At 33.7% G+C, this 26,740-nt stretch overlaps 4 protein-coding genes across 9 annotated transcripts; all 4 read right to left on the reverse strand.

The window, feature by feature from the left end:
• Positions 840-4,006, reverse strand: LOC109359491 (soluble inorganic pyrophosphatase 1-like). 2 transcript variants are annotated; one of them, XM_019604182.1, is made up of 9 exons: positions 3,879-4,006; positions 3,486-3,600; positions 3,371-3,399; positions 2,642-2,707; positions 2,299-2,406; positions 1,866-1,931; positions 1,664-1,784; positions 1,488-1,569; positions 840-1,102 (listed from the first exon to the last, which is right to left on the reverse strand). In XM_019604182.1, the coding sequence occupies exons 2-9, from the start codon at positions 3,598-3,600 to the stop codon at positions 1,060-1,062; spliced, it is 630 nt and encodes a 209-aa protein (XP_019459727.1). In that variant the 5' UTR covers positions 3,879-4,006; the 3' UTR covers positions 840-1,059. The 2 variants fall into 2 exon arrangements, with proteins under 2 accessions (XP_019459727.1, XP_019459726.1); XM_019604181.1 differs by lacking the exon at positions 3,879-4,006 and having other exon boundaries at positions 3,486-3,627.
• LOC109359494 (soluble inorganic pyrophosphatase 1-like) lies at positions 6,126-9,292 on the reverse strand. Of its 2 annotated transcripts, XM_019604185.1 has the most exons (9): positions 9,165-9,292; positions 8,772-8,886; positions 8,657-8,685; positions 7,928-7,993; positions 7,585-7,692; positions 7,152-7,217; positions 6,950-7,070; positions 6,774-6,855; positions 6,126-6,388 (listed from the first exon to the last, which is right to left on the reverse strand). In XM_019604185.1, the coding sequence occupies exons 2-9, from the start codon at positions 8,884-8,886 to the stop codon at positions 6,346-6,348; spliced, it is 630 nt and encodes a 209-aa protein (XP_019459730.1). In that variant the 5' UTR covers positions 9,165-9,292; the 3' UTR covers positions 6,126-6,345. The 2 variants fall into 2 exon arrangements, with proteins under 2 accessions (XP_019459730.1, XP_019459729.1); XM_019604184.1 differs by lacking the exon at positions 9,165-9,292 and having other exon boundaries at positions 8,772-8,913.
• On the reverse strand, positions 11,072-13,878 carry LOC109360711 (probably inactive receptor-like protein kinase At2g46850). The gene is made up of 3 exons (XM_019605778.1): positions 12,948-13,878; positions 12,582-12,665; positions 11,072-12,305 (listed from the first exon to the last, which is right to left on the reverse strand). The coding sequence occupies exons 1-3, from the start codon at positions 13,732-13,734 to the stop codon at positions 11,236-11,238; spliced, it is 1,941 nt and encodes a 646-aa protein (XP_019461323.1). The 5' UTR covers positions 13,735-13,878; the 3' UTR covers positions 11,072-11,235.
• Positions 17,389-25,380, reverse strand: LOC109360710 (protein LHY-like). 4 transcript variants are annotated; one of them, XM_019605774.1, is made up of 9 exons: positions 25,271-25,380; positions 24,860-24,885; positions 24,447-24,650; positions 23,926-24,037; positions 23,620-23,681; positions 19,654-19,875; positions 18,125-19,561; positions 17,661-18,045; positions 17,389-17,551 (listed from the first exon to the last, which is right to left on the reverse strand). In XM_019605774.1, exons 3-8 carry the CDS (start codon positions 24,483-24,485, stop codon positions 17,662-17,664), a joined length of 2,256 nt encoding a protein of 751 aa, XP_019461319.1. In that variant the 5' UTR covers positions 24,486-24,650; positions 24,860-24,885; positions 25,271-25,380; the 3' UTR covers positions 17,389-17,551; position 17,661. The 4 variants fall into 4 exon arrangements, with proteins under 4 accessions (XP_019461319.1, XP_019461318.1, XP_019461321.1 ...); XM_019605773.1 differs by having other exon boundaries at positions 17,389-18,045; XM_019605776.1 differs by lacking the exon at positions 24,860-24,885 and having other exon boundaries at positions 17,389-18,045; positions 25,271-25,376.

Raw genomic sequence — 26,740 nt, forward strand, 5'->3', positions numbered from 1 at the left:
TCAATTTCTTTGTTCACATCAATATCTGCGCCATTGAGATCCATAGGTGTACCAGGAAAGATGGCCCATGTTTTCTGCTACTATGGTAACGTTTATGAATGTGTTATCCAACATTAGGAAGCCCAATCCTCCTAAGGGGGAATAATTTAGGTTAAACTATACTGAAAATATTAGGCTTACTAATACTTTAACCTAAATTATCTGCCCCATAATAACTGTGTCCTTGTCTCAAACCAATTAAGTATTATCATGTATAATAATTTAAAATTTAAGTTAACTTTTATTTAATATATATTTGTTAAATTTTTATTGGTGGAATTAGGTTGAGTATAGGAGAATGATATAGAAGATCTAAATTGTATAAGTATAGTTGTGAGTTGTTTTTTAAGGATAATAATGAGGAGAATAGAAATACTTGAAAGCTCTTAAATATACTTGTCTACACAGGCCTTGAGAGGCCAACTACATTACTTAGATGACATTGTTCCTGTATCCTACACCCAATGTTATTGAAAATGCAAGGAAGCATTATTAGTTAGTAACTATTAAAAAAAGTTGAAATAGTTCTTCTCACCCCAAGAATGACAAAGAGTTTATTATTGGAAAATATAAGAAGTCATGGAAAATATTTTAAGCCTACTATTGTTGATTATTTATGCTTTTCCAAGTCTACAAAAGTATGATAATGCAGAAAATTACATCAACTAGGGACTAATGTTCAAGTGACAGTATTAATTTGAAGTACTAATGAAGGTTACAAGGACAAATGAAGATTACAAGTGCATGTAGAATCAAAACTGATAAAAACAAATCAACAAATTATTAATTGGAAGCTGAATAATAATATAATAAGATAACATTTCAATAAACTAGGATTGTAAGTGAAGCATTACATATTGATCATAGTTGATGATCTTTCTTCACTAAATAAACAAAACACAAGTGGTGTAGTATCCCACTCAATACAAAATACAAATAAACTTTCATCAAAATCAAAAAATATTCAGTAACCGTATACAGTGCGGCTTATTATGATCCATAAGAGAATACTAATCTTGTCTATCGCCTTAAGGTGTGCAGAATGTACTCAGCATAAAGATCCCTGCACCAAATCAAAGATAACATATTACATGAGGTTAATTGATGCAGTTTGTAAAGCAGTGACCAAAAAAAGCAATCAAAAAGTATAGACTGATGAATGATAAAGGCCACTGCAAAATTTTGTTGCTAAAATATTGCCTAGTTAAGGCAGACTAGTACACGAGACTCCCACCTAATGGGGTCTGCAGAGGATAATTAGATGTAGGCGGTCTTATCGTTGTAAATATTATTTCCAGAATTTGAACCAATAACCTCCAGATTAAAGACAAACAACTTTGTGGTCGCATCGAGGCTCACAACATATTGTCATGAATTATTTATGTGAAAACCAAACTTCAATAGACACAAGATTAAAAGAAATGAATGGTTGCTTAATGTATACTGACATTGAGTGTTGGATGGCTTCAACAGCAGTGGCTGGTGGCAAAAAATCGTTAACTGCTACCTCCTTGTTCTCATTCCTCTTGTCTGAGCATCATGTTAAGAAAATGCACTCAAATTGTGAAGATAATATAAACCAAGATAAGGTAACAAGTTATATGATTAGGGTTGTTAAGGATACAGTCTTCAAAGAAGCGCCGAATCTCCATGAGGCGATGAGGTGCAAGTTCTTTGAAGTCAGTGTAGTGCTTATACTCAGGATCATCAGCACACACTGCAATAATTTTATCATCCTTTTCGCCCTGTGTTAATAGAACAAATATGTTATTATGTAAATCTGTGAAAGGAAGCGACATAATCGGCTAAAAAAACTAAAAACATACCTGGTCAATCATAGGCATGAGTCCGATGGCCCTGGCTCGCAGGAAAGTACCAGGAAGAATTGGCTCCTACAACATTAGTAATTCAGTTAGCTACTGATGGATTACTTAGTTGATAATATAGCTCACTGTGATCAAATTAATCATCTAGAAAGATAGTATGGCTAATGCAAAATTCGAGTTTATTTGGCATCATCTTGTGAATAGAAGGTAAGAATAATTGAAAATATGTTCAATAGTTAATATATGCTTTTTTCTTAGATAGCATGATTAAAACAAGTATCCAAGTATGTCAGCATTTCAATAGCAGATGTTAACATAATGCTAATACAGAGAGAACAATAGCCTATACTAGTATTACTGTATTACTATATATATTAACAAGTAATTGATTAATGTCTTATAATTTGTATAAATTGAAATGGTAAGACTTTACCTGCATTAGGACCAAGACATCAATTGGATCATTGTCTTCACACAGAGTTCGAGGAATAAAACCATAGTTATGAGGATAAACAACCGATGAATACAAAATCCGATCAACCTGGGCATTATTCAGATGGTGAGAAGAATCCGAAGATGAGTAATGAAAAGCTGAAGAATCTAAAGAAGAAAACAATGCTTCACCCTCTACATTTTTTCAACTTCCTCCCGAAAATAGATAAACAGATAACTGGACTAAAAAAATATCATTTGGAAGGGAGAATATTCTATGTACAATCTGTTTCAGATTATAGCAATCGAGACTCCATTAACAAATACAGAGAATTTGTTCATACCTTGATTAGTCCAGTCTTCTTGTCAAGTTCATATTTGACCTTGCTTCCCTTAGTGATCTCCACAACCTGCAGGTAGCAACTAACCATTGAACAAGCAGAAGTACCATACTATACAGAATTACAGGTTTGTATAAATACTATTCCGAGTCGGAGATTTCGAAATTGTAGAAGATGGAGATAGAAGTACATTGATGAGTGTATGTTACAAAATTTGATTTCAGGAAGCCTACTAGATAAAAGCTCTTAGATTGATGCAACAACTGAGACAGACTGGTGACATTATATTAGTTATGTAGTCTGGATATCTATTCAGTATCTAAATGGAGAAATACAATGCAGATTATGTAAAGATTGTTGAGCAAGTAACTCATATCATTACAAGAAAATTGTGTCTAGATTCATCAATGACAGGCAACCCTGCATTTTTCTTGTTTTCTTTAGTAAGTTGTGATTTGTGCATGGGAAGATGAGCAACATAAAAAGAAACTTTAGTCTAAAGCTTCAATTCAAAAACTTTAGTCTAAAGCTTTAATATCAATATAATACAAAAAAATTGCCATTATACAATGGTCCAGATACTGCTATATACTGGTGCAAAGGTTACACCTTAGAGTTTTTCACATTTTCTCAAGTTAATAGCATCATATTGTCCACATTTTTTTAATCCAATACTAGGTAGTATGATAAGGCAACCGGTATTCATTCCAGAAACAGAAGTTGAAGACTTACAACATTGAAAATGTGGGGTGCTCCGGGTCCTGCATATGAAAATTAAGAACATTAATTGTAAGATAATATAAGTCCTGTAATGTAAATGACAAGGAATATGGTTAAAAAACAGTACCAATTTCAAGATCATGCCAAGGGTGAGCAGCAACTGATCTTCTTGACATAGATGAAAGAATCCTTTCATTCAAACGTGGAGCGGAACGGGGAGCTTCTTCACCATTATCACTCATCTTTAAAGACATTACATACACAAAGTAAGGAACAAAATCATTGTTTTTGATCAATGAATAAGAGTAAACATGATGTATGATTAAAAAAAGTTGACACATATATGAATCATCAAATCTAGTATCTAACTATCCATAATGCAAGTTTTATAGGTCATGATCCATTAGAACATAATTATGAAACCCAGAAAAGCAGAAAGTTGATGCATGAAGCAAATACCAAACATAGCATAAAAAATGAAAAGGCTCTTATAAGCTTTGAAACAATGCAAATAACATACCTTGAACAAAACCAAAAGCAAATATTATGAAAATATGGTAAAGGGTTGAATAGAGAGGTTGGAGCAAGTGGTATGGTCTGTTATATATATATATATATATAGGTATGTATATGTATATATATAGGTCAAAGTAACAAACAGGGTCAGTGAAATATTGTAGAGCACTTCTCGTGTCTGTATAGGAGATAAGTTAGCTTACAACTCCACTTGTTCTTCCTTGGAACTTTCAAAACCCATCTTTATAGTCGAAATAATACTAACAATAAATTAATAAACCTTTTTTTCCGCTCTCGTTTGAGGCATATATTCAGTCTTTATACTTTATAGGAAAATGTTTCTTTAACTTAGTTTACCTTAGTTTGATCATGCATTTTTATTTAACTTTATAGGAAAACTTTTCTCTGTACATATAATTGTGATATTAATTAGTACGTAGAAATATTCCCAGAATAAAAAATATAAATTACAAAAATCATGTATGAGAAAAAACAAATTAAGTTATTGATGGTATATATGTAATAATCAATGTAAAGTAAATTTTAAAACACATAATGTGATTTGATCAACTTCATATAAAATATTGAAGTTTTTGTTAATTTTTTATCTTCAACTACTTTATTTTATTTTATTTATTATATGAATTTTTAATTATTCAACAATGTCTGCTGACCGCCAGCAAATCCGTTAGCCCGTTTTAAAATGGGCAGAGGAATGAATTTTGTCGATTAAGTCAATGCGAACATGCCCACACCCGCTTAATTTATTGTGGATATTTGTGGGCATGGGCTAAACAAGTTAGGCGGCCCGCTTTGCCATGTCTAGTCCCTCGTAGGATGGATATGCTAATAATGAATATGCATTGGTAAACTAAGCGTATAGATTATTTACTTGTAAAACATATCACCCCTAAATACAACATGCATGCTCACTACTTTTTTGGGCTCTTAATGGGTGGATAATCACAAAACCCTTTGTATAACAATCGTGATAGTTTGAGGAGGGTAGTGATGCTAAAGCTATATCATATTAATGAAATTTAAACATTGTTTTATACTTTTAAAGTTTTAATACTTGGTCAATCTTTTTTCTCAATTTTGTCGTCACTCATTACTTATACTTATCATATTTTCTATTAATTATTTCTACTTTTTATTTTCTTAAAAAAATAAATATTAACGAACATTGGTCTAGCGTTGTAAGACTCTGCTGCATCCACGTGATAACCAAAAAGTCAAAAGTTTGACTTATATGAGTGATAATTATTGAGAGTGACAACCACGTATTCCGAAAATAATTAGTTCCTTATTTATATGGTGAGAGTATCAAAAAAATACATATTGATGTTTTGATAAAAAATACGCTTTAATAATTTCTCAATTTATGTTGGTTAACCAAAAAAACGTGTCCTTCAATTTCTTTGTTCACATCAATATCTGCGCCATTGAGATCCATAGGTGTACCAGGAAAGATGGCCCATGTTTTCTGCTACTATGGTAACGTTTATGAATGTGTTATCCAACATTAGGAAGCCCAATCCTCCTAAGGGGGAATAATTTAGGTTAAACTATACTGAAAATATTAGGCTTACTAATACTTTAACCTAAATTATCTGCCCCATAATAACTGTGTCCTTGTCTCAAACCAATTAAGTATTATCATGTATAATAATTTAAAATTTAAGTTAACTTTTATTTAATATATATTTGTTAAATTTTTATTGGTGGAATTAGGTTGAGTATAGGAGAATGATATAGAAGATCTAAATTGTATAAGTATAGTTGTGAGTTGTTTTTTAAGGATAATAATGAGGAGAATAGAAATACTTGAAAGCTCTTAAATATACTTGTCTACACAGGCCTTGAGAGGCCAACTACATTACTTAGATGACATTGTTCCTGTATCCTACACCCAATGTTATTGAAAATGCAAGGAAGCATTATTAGTTAGTAACTATTAAAAAAAGTTGAAATAGTTCTTCTCACCCCAAGAATGACAAAGAGTTTATTATTGGAAAATATAAGAAGTCATGGAAAATATTTTAAGCCTACTATTGTTGATTATTTATGCTTTTCCAAGTCTACAAAAGTATGATAATGCAGAAAATTACATCAACTAGGGACTAATGTTCAAGTGACAGTATTAATTTGAAGTACTAATGAAGGTTACAAGGACAAATGAAGATTACAAGTGCATGTAGAATCAAAACTGATAAAAACAAATCAACAAATTATTAATTGGAAGCTGAATAATAATATAATAAGATAACATTTCAATAAACTAGGATTGTAAGTGAAGCATTACATATTGATCATAGTTGATGATCTTTCTTCACTAAATAAACAAAACACAAGTGGTGTAGTATCCCACTCAATACAAAATACAAATAAACTTTCATCAAAATCAAAAAATATTCAGTAACCGTATACAGTGCGGCTTATTATGATCCATAAGAGAATACTAATCTTGTCTATCGCCTTAAGGTGTGCAGAATGTACTCAGCATAAAGATCCCTGCACCAAATCAAAGATAACATATTACATGAGGTTAATTGATGCAGTTTGTAAAGCAGTGACCAAAAAAAGCAATCAAAAAGTATAGACTGATGAATGATAAAGGCCACTGCAAAATTTTGTTGCTAAAATATTGCCTAGTTAAGGCAGACTAGTACACGAGACTCCCACCTAATGGGGTCTGCAGAGGATAATTAGATGTAGGCGGTCTTATCGTTGTAAATATTATTTCCAGAATTTGAACCAATAACCTCCAGATTAAAGACAAACAACTTTGTGGTCGCATCGAGGCTCACAACATATTGTCATGAATTATTTATGTGAAAACCAAACTTCAATAGACACAAGATTAAAAGAAATGAATGGTTGCTTAATGTATACTGACATTGAGTGTTGGATGGCTTCAACAGCAGTGGCTGGTGGCAAAAAATCGTTAACTGCTACCTCCTTGTTCTCATTCCTCTTGTCTGAGCATCATGTTAAGAAAATGCACTCAAATTGTGAAGATAATATAAACCAAGATAAGGTAACAAGTTATATGATTAGGGTTGTTAAGGATACAGTCTTCAAAGAAGCGCCGAATCTCCATGAGGCGATGAGGTGCAAGTTCTTTGAAGTCAGTGTAGTGCTTATACTCAGGATCATCAGCACACACTGCAATAATTTTATCATCCTTTTCGCCCTGTGTTAATAGAACAAATATGTTATTATGTAAATCTGTGAAAGGAAGCGACATAATCGGCTAAAAAAACTAAAAACATACCTGGTCAATCATAGGCATGAGTCCGATGGCCCTGGCTCGCAGGAAAGTACCAGGAAGAATTGGCTCCTACAACATTAGTAATTCAGTTAGCTACTGATGGATTACTTAGTTGATAATATAGCTCACTGTGATCAAATTAATCATCTAGAAAGATAGTATGGCTAATGCAAAATTCGAGTTTATTTGGCATCATCTTGTGAATAGAAGGTAAGAATAATTGAAAATATGTTCAATAGTTAATATATGCTTTTTTCTTAGATAGCATGATTAAAACAAGTATCCAAGTATGTCAGCATTTCAATAGCAGATGTTAACATAATGCTAATACAGAGAGAACAATAGCCTATACTAGTATTACTGTATTACTATATATATTAACAAGTAATTGATTAATGTCTTATAATTTGTATAAATTGAAATGGTAAGACTTTACCTGCATTAGGACCAAGACATCAATTGGATCATTGTCTTCACACAGAGTTCGAGGAATAAAACCATAGTTATGAGGATAAACAACCGATGAATACAAAATCCGATCAACCTGGGCATTATTCAGATGGTGAGAAGAATCCGAAGATGAGTAATGAAAAGCTGAAGAATCTAAAGAAGAAAACAATGCTTCACCCTCTACATTTTTTCAACTTCCTCCCGAAAATAGATAAACAGATAACTGGACTAAAAAAATATCATTTGGAAGGGAGAATATTCTATGTACAATCTGTTTCAGATTATAGCAATCGAGACTCCATTAACAAATACAGAGAATTTGTTCATACCTTGATTAGTCCAGTCTTCTTGTCAAGTTCATATTTGACCTTGCTTCCCTTAGTGATCTCCACAACCTGCAGGTAGCAACTAACCATTGAACAAGCAGAAGTACCATACTATACAGAATTACAGGTTTGTATAAATACTATTCCGAGTCGGAGATTTCGAAATTGTAGAAGATGGAGATAGAAGTACATTGATGAGTGTATGTTACAAAATTTGATTTCAGGAAGCCTACTAGATAAAAGCTCTTAGATTGATGCAACAACTGAGACAGACTGGTGACATTATATTAGTTATGTAGTCTGGATATCTATTCAGTATCTAAATGGAGAAATACAATGCAGATTATGTAAAGATTGTTGAGCAAGTAACTCATATCATTACAAGAAAATTGTGTCTAGATTCATCAATGACAGGCAACCCTGCATTTTTCTTGTTTTCTTTAGTAAGTTGTGATTTGTGCATGGGAAGATGAGCAACATAAAAAGAAACTTTAGTCTAAAGCTTCAATTCAAAAACTTTAGTCTAAAGCTTTAATATCAATATAATACAAAAAAATTGCCATTATACAATGGTCCAGATACTGCTATATACTGGTGCAAAGGTTACACCTTAGAGTTTTTCACATTTTCTCAAGTTAATAGCATCATATTGTCCACATTTTTTTAATCCAATACTAGGTAGTATGATAAGGCAACCGGTATTCATTCCAGAAACAGAAGTTGAAGACTTACAACATTGAAAATGTGGGGTGCTCCGGGTCCTGCATATGAAAATTAAGAACATTAATTGTAAGATAATATAAGTCCTGTAATGTAAATGACAAGGAATATGGTTAAAAAACAGTACCAATTTCAAGATCATGCCAAGGGTGAGCAGCAACTGATCTTCTTGACATAGATGAAAGAATCCTTTCATTCAAACGTGGAGCGGAACGGGGAGCTTCTTCACCATTATCACTCATCTTTAAAGACATTACATACACAAAGTAAGGAACAAAATCATTGTTTTTGATCAATGAATAAGAGTAAACATGATGTATGATTAAAAAAAGTTGACACATATATGAATCATCAAATCTAGTATCTAACTATCCATAATGCAAGTTTTATAGGTCATGATCCATTAGAACATAATTATGAAACCCAGAAAAGCAGAAAGTTGATGCATGAAGCAAATACCAAACATAGCATAAAAAATGAAAAGGCTCTTATAAGCTTTGAAACAATGCAAATAACATACCTTGAACAAAACCAAAAGCAAATATTATGAAAATATGGTAAAGGGTTGAATAGAGAGGTTGGAGCAAGTGGTATGGTCTGTTATATATATATATATATATAGGTATGTATATGTATATATATAGGTCAAAGTAACAAACAGGGTCAGTGAAATATTGTAGAGCACTTCTCGTGTCTGTATAGGAGATAAGTTAGCTTACAACTCCACTTGTTCTTCCTTGGAACTTTCAAAACCCATCTTTATAGTCGAAATAATACTAACAATAAATTAATAAACCTTTTTTTCCGCTCTCGTTTGAGGCATATATTCAGTCTTTATACTTTATAGGAAAATGTTTCTTTAACTTAGTTTACCTTAGTTTGATCATGCATTTTTATTTAACTTTATAGGAAAACTTTTCTCTGTACATATAATTGTGATATTAATTAGTACGTAGAAATATTCCCAGAATAAAAAATATAAATTACAAAAATCATGTATGAGAAAAAACAAATTAAGTTATTGATGGTATATATGTAATAATCAATGTAAAGTAAATTTTAAAACACTAAAAATGGTGAAAATATTTATATTTAAAAGGAAGATATGAATAATTAATCTAAATTTAAACAAACTAGAATTATAATTAATTATGCTATATTAATGTAAACATTTGTAATAATATTATGTAATTCCTTAAAAATTATTATAATAACTCAAATGGTGAAAAAAATATCTTGCTAATATAAAAAAAAAACACGTTGAGTTATCTACTAGGTTGGGAATTGGGATGTACAACAAATTTAATAATTAATTTAGTTATCTATTGTTTTTTATACCCCATATCATGTTAAGTATCTAATTAAAGAGCCTTTCACAATTGACAAAGCCATGGAAATCCCTTCACTAAATAAATTGCTTGCACGTTGTGCATAAAAATCATTTTTTTGTTGCTTGGTTGGGATGAGATACCTTGTTCGTTCAGCATATGCCATTGATGAGATGGCCATAAAGAAAGAATTAATTAATTCAGGAAATGGTGTTGTCACGTCCTCTTAACATGGTCGTTTTCATTGAAATGTTAGAGGGTGAGCATCGCTCTAATGATGTAGTGTGTCTTACAACTTAAAAATCATGAGTCCATATATATAATATATATGTATTCTGTATCCATGCCAAAATGACCATGAAGCAGCATACATGAAAAGAATTTAGTATTGAACTAGTCTAAATGAACACAGATCAAACATTACAATGACTTCTGGAAATTAAATGGAAACTAATATATTAAAAAATAATCGGGAAGAACCAATTTAAAAATACACCTAAAAGCTCATTTTAACGTGATATTTAACCAATTCAATAATACACCTAAAAGCACTACAAATCTTTAAAGTATGGACCTCTAGTAAAATAAGAAACCTAACCATTTTGTATGAATGACTAATGAAAAACACACTTGGACCTTTTATCTGCATAATACTATATTTGAGATGTGATTGTGTGATTTATATGTCAAAGTTCTTTTACACCTGTAAGAAAATATTGTATAAGTTCAACTGTCAATTTTTTACTTCTTCCTAACTGACTTTTGTACTTCTAATAAAGGCCAGCATCATTATATGCAATGAAGGTAAAGAAAAAAAGAAGTGATTAACTTTTAAGTTATAAGTTATAATTTATAATTTATAACCCAACAAGCCAAAATTCCAACTCAAAAATAATTTATTGCTGAAAATCTGACACCAGATATTGGTTTTCCCTCAGAACAATCACTGTTCACTTATGGTTTTCACATTAAACGCAAGAGTTCATGTGTTTCAGCAAATTGATCAACTGCAGTTAACTTAGCAAGCTTCACTTATTCTGTTGCTAGAGAGAGAAAAAAATATATTTTACAATTTTTCAAATAACAGATGATTTTCAACTTGTTAAGGAATATTAACTGATTAACCACATATACTTATTTATTGATTAACCACTTATACTTGATTTCACAGATTAGCAAAGTATGTTATAACAACACTATTCAATGCATTCCCTAATGTACAGTAGTATGAGATTTGTAGTGCTCACAGTGAAGAAGGAAAATTCAAGAAACATTCATAGAATCAGGAGACATTGATATCATTTGAAGAAGGCTTGAATTTGAGAATGTTTCTTCCAATGCAGGCCCTCTCATAACTCCTCCATCAAGATTCTCTTTAGTTATGTGTACTAACTCTCTTGCAACATCAATCATTCCAAGCTTTCCATCTGCTCCAAATAGCATGCATCTTGTTGAAAGGTCTGCAATTGTTAGTATTTGCTCTTGGCAATGATAAGGTTGTTCGTGATAGCAAAGAAGTGGATCAACGATTTCTTCTATCTTTCCGTCTTTTATTTTCTGCAAGGCTAAAGTCGGCGAGTCCAATCGATTTGAACCCGAGATAATCTCGAGAAGTACCACTCCCATGTCATAGACATCGTTTTTGCATAAGCGAAAGCATTCGCGATTCTTGTGCAACTGAGAATCGTGATTGAAATTGGAATTAACTAGGCAAAATCCTGCAATCTTGACAGAAAAATCATCATCTAGGAAGATGCAGTTAGATTTAAGGTTATGATGGAATATAGGAGGAGAGTTCTCATAATGTAAGAACGCAACAACACAAGCAGTTTCCGTAGCAATAGACAATCTCGTATACCAATCTAAACCATATCTTTGTCCTTTACTTTGGTGTAAATGTTCCTCCAAGGTACCATTTGCAGGATAATCATACACCACTAGAGGAGTGTATGCAGAGTCAATACAGCATCCAATAAGACATGCCATGTTTCTATGTACAACAGCAGATAGAACCTCAATTTGTGCCAGGACTTGAATTATGTCTCTCTCATTCTCACATTTTAACTTGTGTATAGCTACATGTGATCCATCTCCAAGAACTCCAGCAAACATTGTTCCATTAGTACCTTGCATGAGTTTCCGGCTCTCTTCGAAGCCGCTGGTGGCTTCCTCTAGCTCATGGTGGCTGAATAGTCGAGGCCTACAAGCTTTACGGATTGAAACGTTGTGATAATAAGCCTGCTCGGTGTCTGGCATCTCTGGTTTTATTGGTCTTTTAAGAAGATAAAGTAGTGCAACCAAGGAGGCAACAATAAGAACTGGACCAAGGATTCCTGTATGTTAAGGATGCCATGAGATTGACTCATAACGACAATAAAAGTAACATAGTAGGGCATTACTACTACATCACACAGATGAAGGGAAAATGTTGAAGAATTATGAAGAACTCTAATAGCTACTAATCCTTATTAACTATTGCATCATCACTTAAACATGTCTCATAGGTTGATAACATGTTGTAATATATGATTTGGCACACTGAACTTGTAACATGCTCTAATTTGTAATTTGATAACATCATTAGGAGTTTAAAATACTATGCTGCTTACCAGCAATGATAACAATTTTCCTTTGATCATGTCCTTTGATGTAGCAATCATTTCCATATGCTTCCTGTCCATTTTTTATGCAGGCTAACATGTATACATCAAACAGAATTAAATGTCAGAGCTGAATAGGGAGTGTTCTCAAAGATCAAGTAAAATCAAGACTCACAAGTTAGGATTTCTGAGCATTTGGATGATTGATTTTTTCACAAAATAAAGGTTATGAAGTTCATTATCCTCCAAGAAAAAGAAGATTACTATGTTATGATGAATGCAAGAGAGTAAGAAAATTGCAAGCATAATGTGAAAACAAGGTAAATACTACTCTTTATGCATTCACATGATGAAAGATTGATATAAACTACTCACACTGCAAGCATCCTGATCCATTAGTAAACCCATCACCATCATATCCATCTTGACAAACACACCTTACACCATCTTCAATTGATGTAGCATTTATCATATCTGCATTCCTTGCACAAACTTTCTTTGAGGAGTTTCTTGGAATAGCCCATTCCAACTTGACACCGCGTTTTCCGGAATTCGAGCCTCTCAAAACAGCCCAACTAGAAAATCCCCTGCATCCAAACTGAGAAAACACTGAGAAGCCTTGTCCAACATGCCATATGCTATGGTCAGAGAGTGGATAACAGCAACCAAGGGAGCCACCGCTGCTTCCATCACAGCCGGGTAGATCAACCGTTTCGCAATCCGCTTTGCAAAGAGAAGAATCCTCACAGTCATAGAGGCCAATAACATTGTCAACTGAGACTCCAAAGTGGTATTTTCCTGAAAAATTGTTACCAAATGAGTTCAAGTCATTGTACTGGCGACACAATGATGTGCCTGGAAAGTCCACTAACAAACCATCTTGGAAGAATTCCAACACTTGATAGCTTTCTGAACCAAATTTGATTAAAAGGGTAGAGGAATTTGAGCAAGTGAGGTGAAAAGCACTAGAGATTGAAACACAAGTAGTGTTCACATAGAATGGAAAAGGAACATGAAGTTTCCCACATATTTCATTGCAAGAATTTGGAATCAAAGAGGGTTGTAGTAGTTTTCCTTGCACTTGAAGGGAATAAGAAAAAGGCAAAAACACAAGTACTCCAAAACTAACAACAACAAAAGTTAAGACAACAACGGTTAACATTGCCACTGCCAATTAAAGGAAGGCTTGTTTGACTCTATATTAGTTACTAAAGGAAGAAGAGCAAGTGTTAAAGAAAGCAATATGTTCATGGCACCCCTTTTATTGCTTAATGTTATTGGTAATAGCACTTAAAATGGAAATTTTGCTAGTTACATATACTTCTGTGCACATTTACTTCCATCACAAGTAACAAAGATACTTATGGATGTAAGTCATTTTACTTCACTATTTTTTCTCTATATACAATTATTATTGATAAAGAAATTATTAATATTATCTAATGACACTTAAATAGGTAAACAATTTTTTTTTAAAAAAGGAATACTTATAAATGAACTAAAGGAGTATAAAATTATGTATTGATGATAATCAAGCAATTGAAATTAGGCTTTCTTAAAAATCTAAAAGGAAAAATAAATAAAAACAAAATTTTCATGACATATAACATAGAATGGAATGGAAAGAGTATATGTTTCTTCGGTAGCAGAGAGTACGAGCATAAAGAGAATTTTTTAATTTTAAAACTTTTATTGAAAAATAACTTAAAATTATAATTATTAAAGAATTTTTTATCACGTCGCAATCTCTATCTAGTAATAGAGATGATTATGAACTATGAGATTGAGATTTGGTATGAGACATATAGGATGATGAATACGTGGCAAGATCAAGGAGGTATTGGGTATTGAGGAAGGTTATATAGAAGTTAGAGAAAAAAAGACGATTGGTCTGTGGAATAGGATGCATTTGGTATCTAAGTAATATTTGGAAGTGTGTGTTGAGTGAGCGTGGCCAAAGGTTGTGAGCATTTCAATTCAACCTTTTTCAATTACGCAAAGTTTAACTACGTAGCACATAACATATAACAGTAAAGTATTGTTAAATTGCATGGGAATGTGAGAGAGTAAGAGTTGGAGCACACAATAAGGAGAAAATAAACATATCAAGAATTTCAAGTCTGGGAATTACGGAATGTCAGATCTCTCAACAATGCTAAGGATGTGTAACTTACAAAAAGCTAGCTAAAGCTAAGTATGATTATTTTTAAGAGTGAAAAAATTTATGCACAGTTAGTGAATGAGTTTTATATATTCTCACTATATTATATTATTCACGGTTATAAATTATTACAGTGACAATAGATATATATTCTACTATATTTTTAATATGGTTTTTAATAAGTGTCCTAACAATATTATCTAAAGAAGATTAAAAAATTAAAATTAACATATTAGATTTAACATTTCTTAATACTAGCTTTGTACACATCACATACACTAACATCATTTCTGGTCAATGTAAGATAGGAAATCTAGAGTAACATCTTATGGGAAAAAATACATAGATATGAATTGACATATTTATACTATAAGTATATGTGTATTTAGCAATATTATGATTTTGTTGAATTTGTACATGGCTCAATGTCAAAGGACTCACTAAATACTGTGTTTGATTTGGCTTACTTCACACTTGTATCATTTTCTTTTAAATTTGATACCTAAATAAGGAGTTGTACAAAAAAGTTAAATAAAGGAAGAATCTACACCAGCAATAGCTGTGTGTACTTTTAGATTAGATTATGAAATGATTTGTGTAAAATAGTGGGTGTGGATTTAGTAAAAGAAATTAAACATCGTACTTGAACAGAAGAAGTCTTGAAAAACGGTCAAATATGCAAGTGGCGTATAATTCTGTTACAAGAAAGTTTAGAGCACTGAATCAGCATCTTTATGTTTGGTGATCCAACCAACACAGAATTTAATATGTTTTTGTATTTCATTGAGTGTAACCAGTGCAAATTTATTCTCTTTTGCAGCAAAAAATCAGTGTTTTAAGGTTATCTTTGATGTGGTAGGTGAAAACGAGTGATTTCTAGATCTGTTATTCTAACTTCTAACTGCTGTGTAAGTTGAAAGTATGAGATTTGATGACAATTTAACAAAAAGTGTAAATAAAAGGCAGGGAAGAGTTCGAAAGTTTGCTTGGAGATTCGACCTGAAGGGCTCCCACAATGATAACGTGGTTATAATGTGAACACGAATTTAAATCCTAGAAATAAGATATTTATTTATTGAATAAGATTGTATTTATCTATACTAATAAGTGATAACCTCTTTAGCGACCAACCCACCACATCCCAATCATTGTCTCAACCACCATCTACTAATGTTGGAAGCCGCCTCCTATACCATCATTCCCCTCATTGTAACCACCACCACCACCCTTGCTGGATGATATTGATGGCGGTGGAGAGTACCATGTAGTGGCTGAGGGTATCGTGCAATGATTTCACTAGTAGATGATGCCTAATAAGAGTGGTGTCGTAAAAATCATAAGAGGATCAATTACAAATTGAAACTTAGTTTTAATTTTAAAAATGTTAAAACTTAATATTAAAAATGTAAGATTTTGAGATAAGACGAGTATTATTGTTTTTGATTTATTTAATTAAATGCATGTTTGGTTTTATATGGAATTGAGTGTGAAATTGGATCTTAAAATTTATTTGTTGTCATGTTTTGAATTCTATTTCAAGGAACAATTACGTGTTTTATTTAAAGTCCATTCCAAGGGCCATTGCATTGTCCTTCAATATCCAAATATCATTAATCATGATTGCCATATATCCTTGTCACGTGTGTAAATTGATAACTTGACAAACATAACATCACAAAAAAGGACTGCCCAAGTCATATCCTCCCCTGGTTGAATTAACCATTGTAACACTATTGGGTATATAAACTCTTTTCTTTGATGATGTCTGCTCAATGTGAAACTAACTTCACTAGTTTTCTGTATATATACCCATTGTAACACTATTGGGTATATATACTTAGTTGGACTATGCCTTCACAAGGGAAAAGGTAGGCTATGAAGCCCAAGTCATATAAAGTCATATAAGCAGGATCCGGCCCTATCCACTCATCCGACACGCTCCATCATGATCGGGTCCAAATATGGTCGAGTCTGATCGGGTCCAAGGTCAAGTTCAAAAAATAAACCCAGTCAATATTTAAGATCGGGTAGGGACCAAGCTTGACCCAGCCTAGCCTGTCCTAGGGTCACTCGCTCATCATGTTTATATGTGTTTCTACTCAAATATGTATAGAGTAATGATACCCTTTTGGTCGAAAGTATCATTTATTCTTTAATTTTTCCATAATATATACATGATTAATAATATACATACACATATCATTTTATATATCAAACTACATATTCATAATAATAAATAATATTGAAAAGTCTTAGATCTAAAATGTATGCATTATATTTAATCGGGTCTAAAGTCGGGTTTAAAGGCTGACCCAGTCACTATTTAGGGTCGGGTCTAGGTCCAGGTCTAGGTTTAAAAAGTGATCCGACCAATATTTAGGGTCGGGTAAGGACAAACCTTAACCGATCCCAACCCAGCCCATGCTCACCCCTAATATTAAGTATAGCTCAAAGATAGAAGTCACCCTTAACTCATCATTTGTTAAGAAATAATGCTACTCATACACACTTACACCGACATCATCTATATCCTATATTTATATGATTTTTTGTTTGTACTACCTATTTTTTTATAACCAATTACATCTACATGAAATCTCCCTTAACTCATTTGCAAAAGAAGAGGATAGCTCAAAGGTAGATGACAAAGAAATATAAGTAAAATAGGAGTGGCTGAATGATAGATCATCAATTACTTAAGGATCAACCGTTCAAACAATACCTAATGTATTTTGCTTATCTAACTTTGCAGATAGTAAAAGAGCATAAATAAAAATTTAACATGGTACACACATCCCTAGACGACAAGTTTCATGAGCTGCAAAATAAGAAATAAACAATAGGTACACCATTTAAGGGGATTAAGAAATTATATGCAAAGACCAAAGGTTTCCTTTATGAGATTGCATGCATATGTAACAACAAACCTCAAATTGAAGCTTCCCCTTCCAAGCGTATTCTCTTAGAACCCTTCTCTTCAGCTTGGTTGTTGCTTGTTCCAACGTTGTTTTCCTTGGCCTCCACTGAACATCTTTTGTATGGTATAAAGCCTGTTGGGCGAGTCTTGAGATTTCCTTGTCCAAGCCCCATGGTTAGCAGCCTCTCCTCATTTTCTAGAAATGGCAGATTTTTCTGCATTCCTTCACAATCAGAACAGCATTTCTTGCTGTTAAGGTCTTCATATTTGTCATCTACGTTTTGATTGTTATCCTTAATGTTGTCCATTTGGTGATCCTTATTTTTTAAATCATGCAGTGAGAAGCTCTGCGGCAACACCTCTCTGGAGAAAAGAGCCCGAAAGGCCAATCGCCCCTAATAATAACAGTGGCATTAGAAGAGAAGTAACGTAGAATTGTTGTATTAAAATTTCATTAAAAAAATCCTATCATACCTCTTCAGACACCTCCTTCCAAGGATCAATAAGGTTGACAATGCTTCTACTACGACGATTACTAGACTCTGTGATTAAATGGTTAGCATCAGGTTCAGGTGCTACAGGCTGTTCATTCCCTTTCCCATTCTTCTCTAATGCATCAGTCTCGACATCGCTGCTAGAGGTTGTATTGGAACCACATGAGGAACGATCAACCTGTTTTCTGCTCTTTGTTTTGTCAGAATCGAAGTTCTCAGAAATTGTTGTGTTCATTTCATGATCAGTAGTAGCCTTTAATGAAGTATTTAAACTGCCATCTCCATTCTCTTTAGAATCTGATGAAATAACAGTCGATGGCTTAGAAGCTGAATGTTGAGCTTCTGGGTGTTCTGGATCCAGCATCTGATCTTGCGAAGGAGGATTTTGGAGAGTACTCTCTTCTAGCTCTGTGTTTGGCGCGGGTGCTTCATCAATATTCATTAATGGAACTGCAGTCATTGATGCTGTAGGACAGACAAAAGCAGTATAGAGAGGAGCACATACTGGAAGCAATCCATGGGCAGCCCACCATGCAGTTGCTGCAGCTACAGTAGCAGCTGCAATAGCCTCCACATTGGGAGAGGAGCCAATTTGTCTGGATGGAAAACTTCCTTGAAAGCATGCAGGAGAATTTGCTGAAGTTTCTGCATTTTCATAGGGCAGAAATGCAGCAGCAAAACTTGTTGCAGCATGGGCTGCTGGGTTTTGCAGCAAGGTAGAAACAGTTAGATTTGAAAATGTGGTAGACAGATGAAGAAATGGTTGGCAATCATGTCGATTATGTTGTGCAAAGGGAGGATAAGGAATATCTGGTTGATGAATAGAAGATGGTGCTGTGTTATTTTGATTTTCGCTTATGTTTGATGCAGCTGAATTTGTGAAAAGATTAGGCTGCCCGTTAACCTTTCCAATTGGTTGAAACATGGAATCCCGAAACAGCATATCTAGGGATGGGTTTTGAGTACTTGTTCCAAGGTTCCCATTAACAACGTGAACAGTAACATGTTTAGGATAACTCTGATTTCCTTGCATTCCATCTATTGTTAACGTGCAATTAAGACCATCTGTTTTCTCACTTTGAACCAATTTCACTTGTGAAGCATCACAATTCTCCAACTGGGACTCTGTTCTGGTACCATTAATCTGTTTCCCATCATCTACCTCCAGCTTCCGATTTTCAGGTTCAATAGTGACAAGAGATTCATTTATTTCATCTTGCGATATTGCCTCTTTCATTGAAGATATAATCTCCCTTAATGTGCATGAATTTCTCAGTGGTGCTGACATTGATATTGAGCTCTTGTTTCCTGAAGATACAGATGAACAGGGTGCCTCTTGGAGAACAGGAAATACTTTTGAGCAGTTCTCATCCTTATTATCCTTTACATGTGTTTGCCTTTCGCCGTCATTATATTTCTGATAAAATAAGGAATAAGCTGAATTATTTGACTAAAATAGAAAATTTTGAAAATGTGTGAGAAATGAAATAGAAGAATAAAAGTATTAACCTCTGGAAGTGGAACTTTTTCAAAGTCCAATGTTTGTTTAACATGGGAAGATTCAACTGAAATGAGTTTTCTATCCTTTGCTCCACCCTGATATGTTGGGGCACCTACATTGGTCTTCCGAGGATAAGGATTGCTTGGTTTTCTTTTGGGCCTTGGAGGGGGGATGTCTATGTCAAGAGCTTGTCCAATTGGTGAACCCTTAACAAGGGCCTCTTTCTCCAACTGAAAGCAAAAATGCAATAGTACTCTTAGTCCCAGCAAGAAAAGTTTCACAAAAATCATTTCAAGCACTTATTGCAGTATTGGCACATTTCTTCTTATGTAGACCTCCCAAATACTTCTTGGAAAATAGAAATAGCTCTAACACAGAAATTTTAGTGTATTAACATATAAAGAGATCCAACCAGTATATGGTTTTAAATAAAGTATCAACTTTCATGAAAGATAGGGAAATAAAATATCTAAAAAATATATATGCTAATCAAGTTTGGGGGAAAATAACCTGTAGTTGTAATCAAGGATTATCCATATGGCTTACATGGCCAGAAGCTGCAACCACAACAACACAACAACCAAGCCTTTTCTCACTAAGTGGGGAAGTGCTACATGGAGCAAATGACGTTATAATGTTCTATTATAAATCATGTCTATCGACAAGCGGTTAACATTTAAATCATTCTTTACGATTTTGCCTATAGTTTTACCGTCCAACATTCTATTCCATATACCATCGCAGTACGATAAAATTTTCCCTATAGCTTGAGTTACACTTTACTATCGCAAATTACATGGTATGCATTCCTCCATTTCATTTATCCCACTAGAATCATATGGTTCACATCTCTATTTCAGTATTTCCTTATCATTTTGTATGGTTAACTGAAGATACTTAAATCGTATGATTTATGGTATTGTACTGCTTCCATTTTTACCTTTATGCTAGAATTAATGTGCCTCCGACTAAACTTATATTCCATATAATCTATATCTTTCTTCTACTTGAATGAAAGTCATTTTTCGTCTCCACATGACGATATCTCTAAATTCCATTTTATTTCCCACCTCAATTCCCCAACCAAGACTATATCATCTACAAAAAAGTGTCAATCAAATGATGGCATCCACTCTTGGGTATTATAGTAAGCACATCCACGACCAAGGTAAAAATTTGGCGACTCAAGGTTGACCCTTGGTGCCCTCCTTTTAAAACAAGGCTCCCACATAGTGGGATCTTGTAAGGGGTAGATGTATATGCCTTACCCCACAAACAGAGAGGTTTGTTTCCAAGATTTGAACTTATTACCTTAGGTCACGAGGCAACAACCTTATCATTGTGCTAAGACTTAACCCTTTGTGGTATCATATTGTTATCAGAAAATCTTCCACGATCCTATACGAGTTCTCACACTAGTCTCATGACCCCACCTTACATATTGTTGTGTGGTAGTAGAATAGTAGATAAGGACAAAAACTATTTATTGGAGCAACAAGCAGCAACCTAACAAATTATGCAGGAAAAAGGTAAAGTCAATTGACCTTCAAAGAGCAAAAGGAAGGAAAGTAAGTTCTATATTATCGATGGCTGAAAATATTGAGTTGATATAACATATACCAAAGAGGCCAAACAGAAGAATCTAAGGAGGAGAAAGATAGACCAACCAGATGCCTTTTGAAACCTAAAAGCCTTGCAAACAAAACCACCCTAATGGATGGTTGTTCAATTCTATTGAAGATTTTGCTATTCTTAAAATTGAATCACTCATTCAACCATAACAGCTCAGTCAGCTCAACTTTCCAAGCTTTCCTCCCAACTCAGTCTCAACCCATACTACAAGGCTGGCTGCAACCTACCAAATTAAACCCAGAAACATAACAGCTCAGTCAGCTCACTTGTCCAAGCTTTCCTTCTATTGAGGAAGGTCCCATATTAGTCAGAGGTCAATATCCATAAGGGGTGAACTTTCCTTTTGAGTTGGATCGCTCATGTAAGCCCATTCAAATTAAGCACGGCTTCTGGTTTCCATTTGTGGGTTTGATATCTCATCTGTGAGAATTTCTACTAGGCTCGGGTGATATTAGATTATGTGAATTACATGTAATTTCAGCAGTGAAGATACTTTACAACCATTTATACAGACCCCTACACACAATAGCATGCAATTACAAGCTTGGTGTGTAAGCATTTTTTGCCTACTAGTCATAAGCATTGACATAAAGTTCTATCCTATATAACTAAACAACGTATATACTATTTCAACAACAACAATAACAATAACAAAGTCTTCTCCAACTAGTTGGGGCCAACTACATGGGATGAAAAAAGGTTATTTTGTTCTATCACAAATCATTTCAGAAGAGTCATTTTAAATCAAAGGTAGTGTTTGATCCGCAGGCATCTCACATAGGAATTTGGCCTACCCATGTTTGGCAGGAGATTAGAAAATTACTTGGACAACATTCTTTGGGCATCTCACTTGTGAGATGTGAAGGAAGAAGAAAGGTGGAAAATGTGATTCTAAGCAATGTGCTCAAAATCATGGCACTAATCTAACACCCTTTCTACTGGTTAAATGAAAAAGGGGGGATTGGTTTGACCAAGTTAATCAAATTGATTACTAGGTCAAACCAGCCCCCCTTATTGAAGTGGGCAAATTCTTTTCAAGAGAAACAGAATTTAGCCATTTATTATGCAGCTTTGAATTAAAAAAAGAAAAGAAAAAACATTTTCATTTTAATTTTCAGTGATCACAATATATTGAATTAAAATTCTTCATCGAGTTAGTATTTCTCATGATTTATGATAAAGCATTATGGTGCCCGATCCATGAGACTAATACTTGGTTGTTGTTGTTGTCTCAACATCAATAATGGTCTTGCAGGCACCCAATGACAAGAAGGGGTAAAATCACAACCTTAAATGCTTTGAAGTCTGTATTATGCAATCCTCAAGTACACACTATTGTAGCTTAAGGGACAACCAAAAACATGAGGCTGTCTTATCCTCACAAGCGAATAGACTGTTTCTAGGATTTGAGCATGTGACCTCTAAGTCACAAGGCTGCTCACCTAACCTTTGCACCGAGACTCACTCTCTAGACTTCACTATTAGCTAACACACCGTAAAATACGTATACATATACATATAGTCATATATAGCATGAATTAAAATAAAAAATTACAATTTGACTTTTAACATAAATAATTTTAGGTTTTCGATATTCTAATAAATCAGTTAAACCAACAATGAGATTAAGCTTACTGATATAAAAATTCGGTCTTTCTGTAGCTCTTGTTAATACATGAGCTGATAACTTTTTCTTCCGTTGTGTGAGTGCATGTAACAAAAAAGAAGAGGATTTCCTCTATGTCTAACAATGAAAAGGAAGAATAGTTCTTCAACATTCACGCCCCTTATTTTTTGAATTAGTACAGAGGAGTTTTGGAGTAACATTTAGCTTTGAATTTGTCCGTTTGGCGGCTTATTCAAGCTGAGTGTGAGAAATGGCTGATGAAAGGATGAAATAAAAGCAACAAAAAAGGCATATATGCTAAAGATGATATTAACTGTTTTAACAAAAGCAGCATTATATCAGTTAACAAAAAAAGGCATCTATATAAATAATGCATCATTCATAAATCAAAAGTTATCTCGACCAACTTATCTTAATTTTTGTAGCACTAACTGTGTTGGATTACCATTCCCTTTAATAATTATTTTCAATTTTAATACCTTAACTGAAATATCATCAAAGACTGGTATTTCCATGACATTTGAATATAACCAGGGAAGTATTATATATTCTCTTTTATAAGTTGAGATCCAAATATAGTTTGAAGTTCACCAATTAAGATACAGAACAAACAAGTTTAATATAGGATTTTATTTTGATTCAAGTGAATCGAACATGATATGTAACTGATACAAAATCTAAACTTGAAAGAAAAAGTAAGAAGGTACCCATCGACCTTTGTAAAGAACTTTTGTGCATGGCTCCTGATTTGCACGGCAGTCTTTGTTCCGATATGTTCTGCAGGGTAAAAGTACAACAGCAAAAAGGGGGCAGACAAGACCAAGGGAGAAAAATTAAAGACAGTTCAAATTAAAAGTGAATCAAATGTAAAGAACAGTTCATGTCATTTTCTAATAAGATGTTTCATAAGTATGAGTTTGGATGTCTATATTAGTTAGCAATTCAGTGGTCCCAAATGAATTTCATCAGAAGAAATGAAAAAGAAACAATGTTCAAGTATTAATGATGAACAAACTATTACCTTCTATGCGCTGCCATGCTCGTCCATAAAGCTTTAAAGCTTGTAGAAACCTATTGTGTTCCTCCTCCGTCCATCTTTCTCTTTGCTTTGTGATTGTATATGGTTTTCGCGCCTGCAATTGCCAGCTAACTACTTAGACAACAATACCAACCTTTAGAGTAAATCACCACTTCAGGGGACTGAAATTGTAAGTACCCATCATATTATTCCCCAGTTTTAGGAAATTATCATTTGATAACCCTAAAACTGTGAAGATCAATCATATTAAATCCTGAAATTATAGGCACCAGCCTTGATATCAGTCCCTGAAATTTATACATTATAGGGACCTATTAGACCGATGGGTTACAATTTCAGGGACTATTATGACCAGTATTTAAAAATCATAAAAACAAAAATTAAAGTCGACTAACATGATGAACAACTAACGATTGGTAACAATTTAATTTGAAGATTGAAATGGTGATTCAGTCCAATTAATACCCTTTCAAGAAATGTCCAACTATCAGTTACAATCTAACCTTAACAACCACTTCTTCACCAGAAGAGTATGCGTCCATCCTATAACATGAGCTGCTAGCGTTGCTTCAGATCTTCTCGGACGAGTAGCGGATACAAGAAATACAAATACCTTCGTTCATTTTTAGTTACTTGGAGCACAGTGTACGGTAAAGCCGTCGTGGTGAAAGTGATAGTAACCAGAAGGTTATTGTAAGGTGATGATACTGCAAAAGAAACATAGCAAAAATAGTAGGAATAGATCCTTCTTTGTTTTGTATAAGTAGAAATTTATGCATTTCAATTTCACAACTCACATGCAAAATAATATATATACAAAATGCAAGAAGAAAACAATATATATTAACACAACCGTAACGGAGAGATGATGCTTCTCCGAATGAATAAAAGAAAAATCCTTAATCAGAATCCTCACCAAAACGAACTCGACTGCTTCAAAACCTTTAAAACGTGGAAACAAGAAATCAAAAGAGAGGGAAATTCCAATTAGTACAAAACAATTTCTATTATTCACTTCATAAGTTACTCATCTCAACAATATGATAAAATATTTCACTATCACTGTAAATTTTCAATCCTCCTGTTTGGTTTCCGAGAAAAGATAATAAGAAAGCAACTGAAAATTCAAGTCAACACAGTCGAACTGTGAGAATTGATTATTGACATTTTCAATTACACTCCTACTCATTACATATCATTTATTAATCGATATCAACTTTAAAACGGAAAGGTAAATCGGTTCAAGGTTTTCGCGGTGGTTAAATTTTCTCGGGAACCAAACAGAAGAATAAGAAAATAATAAAAACAAGGGAAGGAAAAAGAATACCTCGAAATAAAGCCATGGAACGAGGAGAAAGATGATGCATGCGAACTCAGTGGACACTCGCCGGAGGGGACATTTCCGGCAACTAGGAAACGGAAGAAGGTAGAGAAGAGTACGAATAAGAAATGTGAAGTGAAACAGAACCAGAAGAGAATAAATGTTTAGCTGAACAGAACTGAAGTAGAAGGAACTGCAATACAGTGAGGAGAAATCTCAGCCACGATAATTTCTTGTGGTTATGATTTTTTTATTTCTATTTTAATTATTTGATATAGCTCCTTTTATTTTATGGTCTAATCTCAGCCACAAAACCCCATGGCAGAGGTTTTCTCTTTTTCTGGTACGTAAAAGCGTAGTGATGGTGGGGTCCAATTCTTACGTGATTGCTCCACTGGTTACCAAGCAAGAGGACGTGTCTACTTGCGGTGGGAATTTTGGCCAACGTGGCCATTAGCTTTGCGGTAGGCACGTGCACCTTGTTAACGATACAAATTGTGCATCATATCATATACCTATTCAAAAAAAATTAGTTCAGATGAAATATTTTTGTTAATACAAAAAAAATTAAAATTATTCACTCAGTTCCTTCTAGGAACTCCATAATAATTTACAAATATTTTTTTAAGTAGTATTGTGTTTGGTGAAATGTAAACAAAATGATAGGTGCACTTATTATATGCTTAGACAAGTTCCATAGATTATAGATAAGATATAGTTTTGCTCTAACTATGCTACGTATAAGTTAAACGTGACAGTTTGATGTTTGAACGATGTACGCACTGCAGTTTCAAGTATAGCCGAAGGTAAGGCCTTATTGGGGTAGTGTCGGTACCAATTACCCACTTACTATATGTATATGTTAAGATAGAGCACAATGCGGAAGCACATGATTTAATCAATTGAGAACAAAAGATAAGCAAGTAAAGGATAAAGAAAATAACACACAAGATTTAACGTGGAAAAACCCCTCAGTGTGTGAGGGAAAAAACCACGGGCAATCAAGAGCAAAATTCCACTATGTAAAAAAGAAAAGTACAAGAAATCCTCGTATAATAATGAGGACAAATGACAATATTTTTCTCTCAAATACTCTTTCAAATGGAACAAGAATTCTCACCAAGAATGCACTCACAATATATGTGTAAATGAAAGAGATGTTGTGTGTTGTGAAGATGATTTTGAAGCTCTCTATATGTATCATTTTACCATCATTAACATGTGCATAAGCACGACATCCAAATATTCTTAAGTTAGAGTAATCAACAGGATTACCTGACCAAATTTCTTCTGGGATTTTGAAATCAAGTGCTGAATGTGGATAACGATTAACCAGGTAACAAGCAGTAGATGCTGCTTCAGCCCAAAATTCATGCCGATGCCATAACCCAGCATTTGAGAGCATACAACGAACTCTCTCAAGTAGAGTCCTGTTCATCCGTTCTGCAACACCATTTTGTTGAGGATTTCTTGGAA

Source organism: Lupinus angustifolius, chromosome LG11 (genome assembly GCF_001865875.1).
Source record: "Lupinus angustifolius cultivar Tanjil chromosome LG11, LupAngTanjil_v1.0, whole genome shotgun sequence".
In the NCBI taxonomy this organism is placed as follows: Eukaryota; Viridiplantae; Streptophyta; class Magnoliopsida; order Fabales; family Fabaceae; genus Lupinus; species Lupinus angustifolius.

Coding starts and splice junctions, on each gene's coding strand:
- LOC109359491 (XM_019604181.1), bottom strand. CDS start 3,612: ATGTCTTTAAAGATGAGTGATAATGGTGAAGAAGCTCCCCGTTCCGCT. Junction 2,708..3,370: donor CACCCCACATTTTCAATGTT/GTAAGTCTTCAA, acceptor TGCTACCTGCAG/GTTGTGGAGATCACTAAGGG. Junction 1,103..1,487: donor GAAGCCATCCAACACTCAAT/GTCAGTATACAT, acceptor GATTTGGTGCAG/GGATCTTTATGCTGAGTACA.
- LOC109359494 (XM_019604184.1), bottom strand. CDS start 8,898: ATGTCTTTAAAGATGAGTGATAATGGTGAAGAAGCTCCCCGTTCCGCT. Junction 8,686..8,771: donor TTGGCATGATCTTGAAATTG/GTACTGTTTTTT, acceptor TTTCATATGCAG/GACCCGGAGCACCCCACATT. Junction 7,071..7,151: donor TCATGCCTATGATTGACCAG/GTATGTTTTTAG, acceptor CTATTAACACAG/GGCGAAAAGGATGATAAAAT.
- LOC109360711 (XM_019605778.1), bottom strand. CDS start 13,734: ATGTTAACCGTTGTTGTCTTAACTTTTGTTGTTGTTAGTTTTGGAGTA. Junction 12,666..12,947: donor TGGATCAGGATGCTTGCAGT/GTGAGTAGTTTA, acceptor TATACATGTTAG/CCTGCATAAAAAATGGACAG. Junction 12,306..12,581: donor GAAAATTGTTATCATTGCTG/GTAAGCAGCATA, acceptor CTTAACATACAG/GAATCCTTGGTCCAGTTCTT.
- LOC109360710 (XM_019605774.1), bottom strand. CDS start 24,485: ATGGACGCATACTCTTCTGGTGAAGAAGTGGTTGTTAAG. Junction 23,682..23,925: donor AGCATGGCAGCGCATAGAAG/GTAATAGTTTGT, acceptor TTTACCCTGCAG/AACATATCGGAACAAAGACT. Junction 19,562..19,653: donor AAAAAGTTCCACTTCCAGAG/GTTAATACTTTT, acceptor TTATTTTATCAG/AAATATAATGACGGCGAAAG.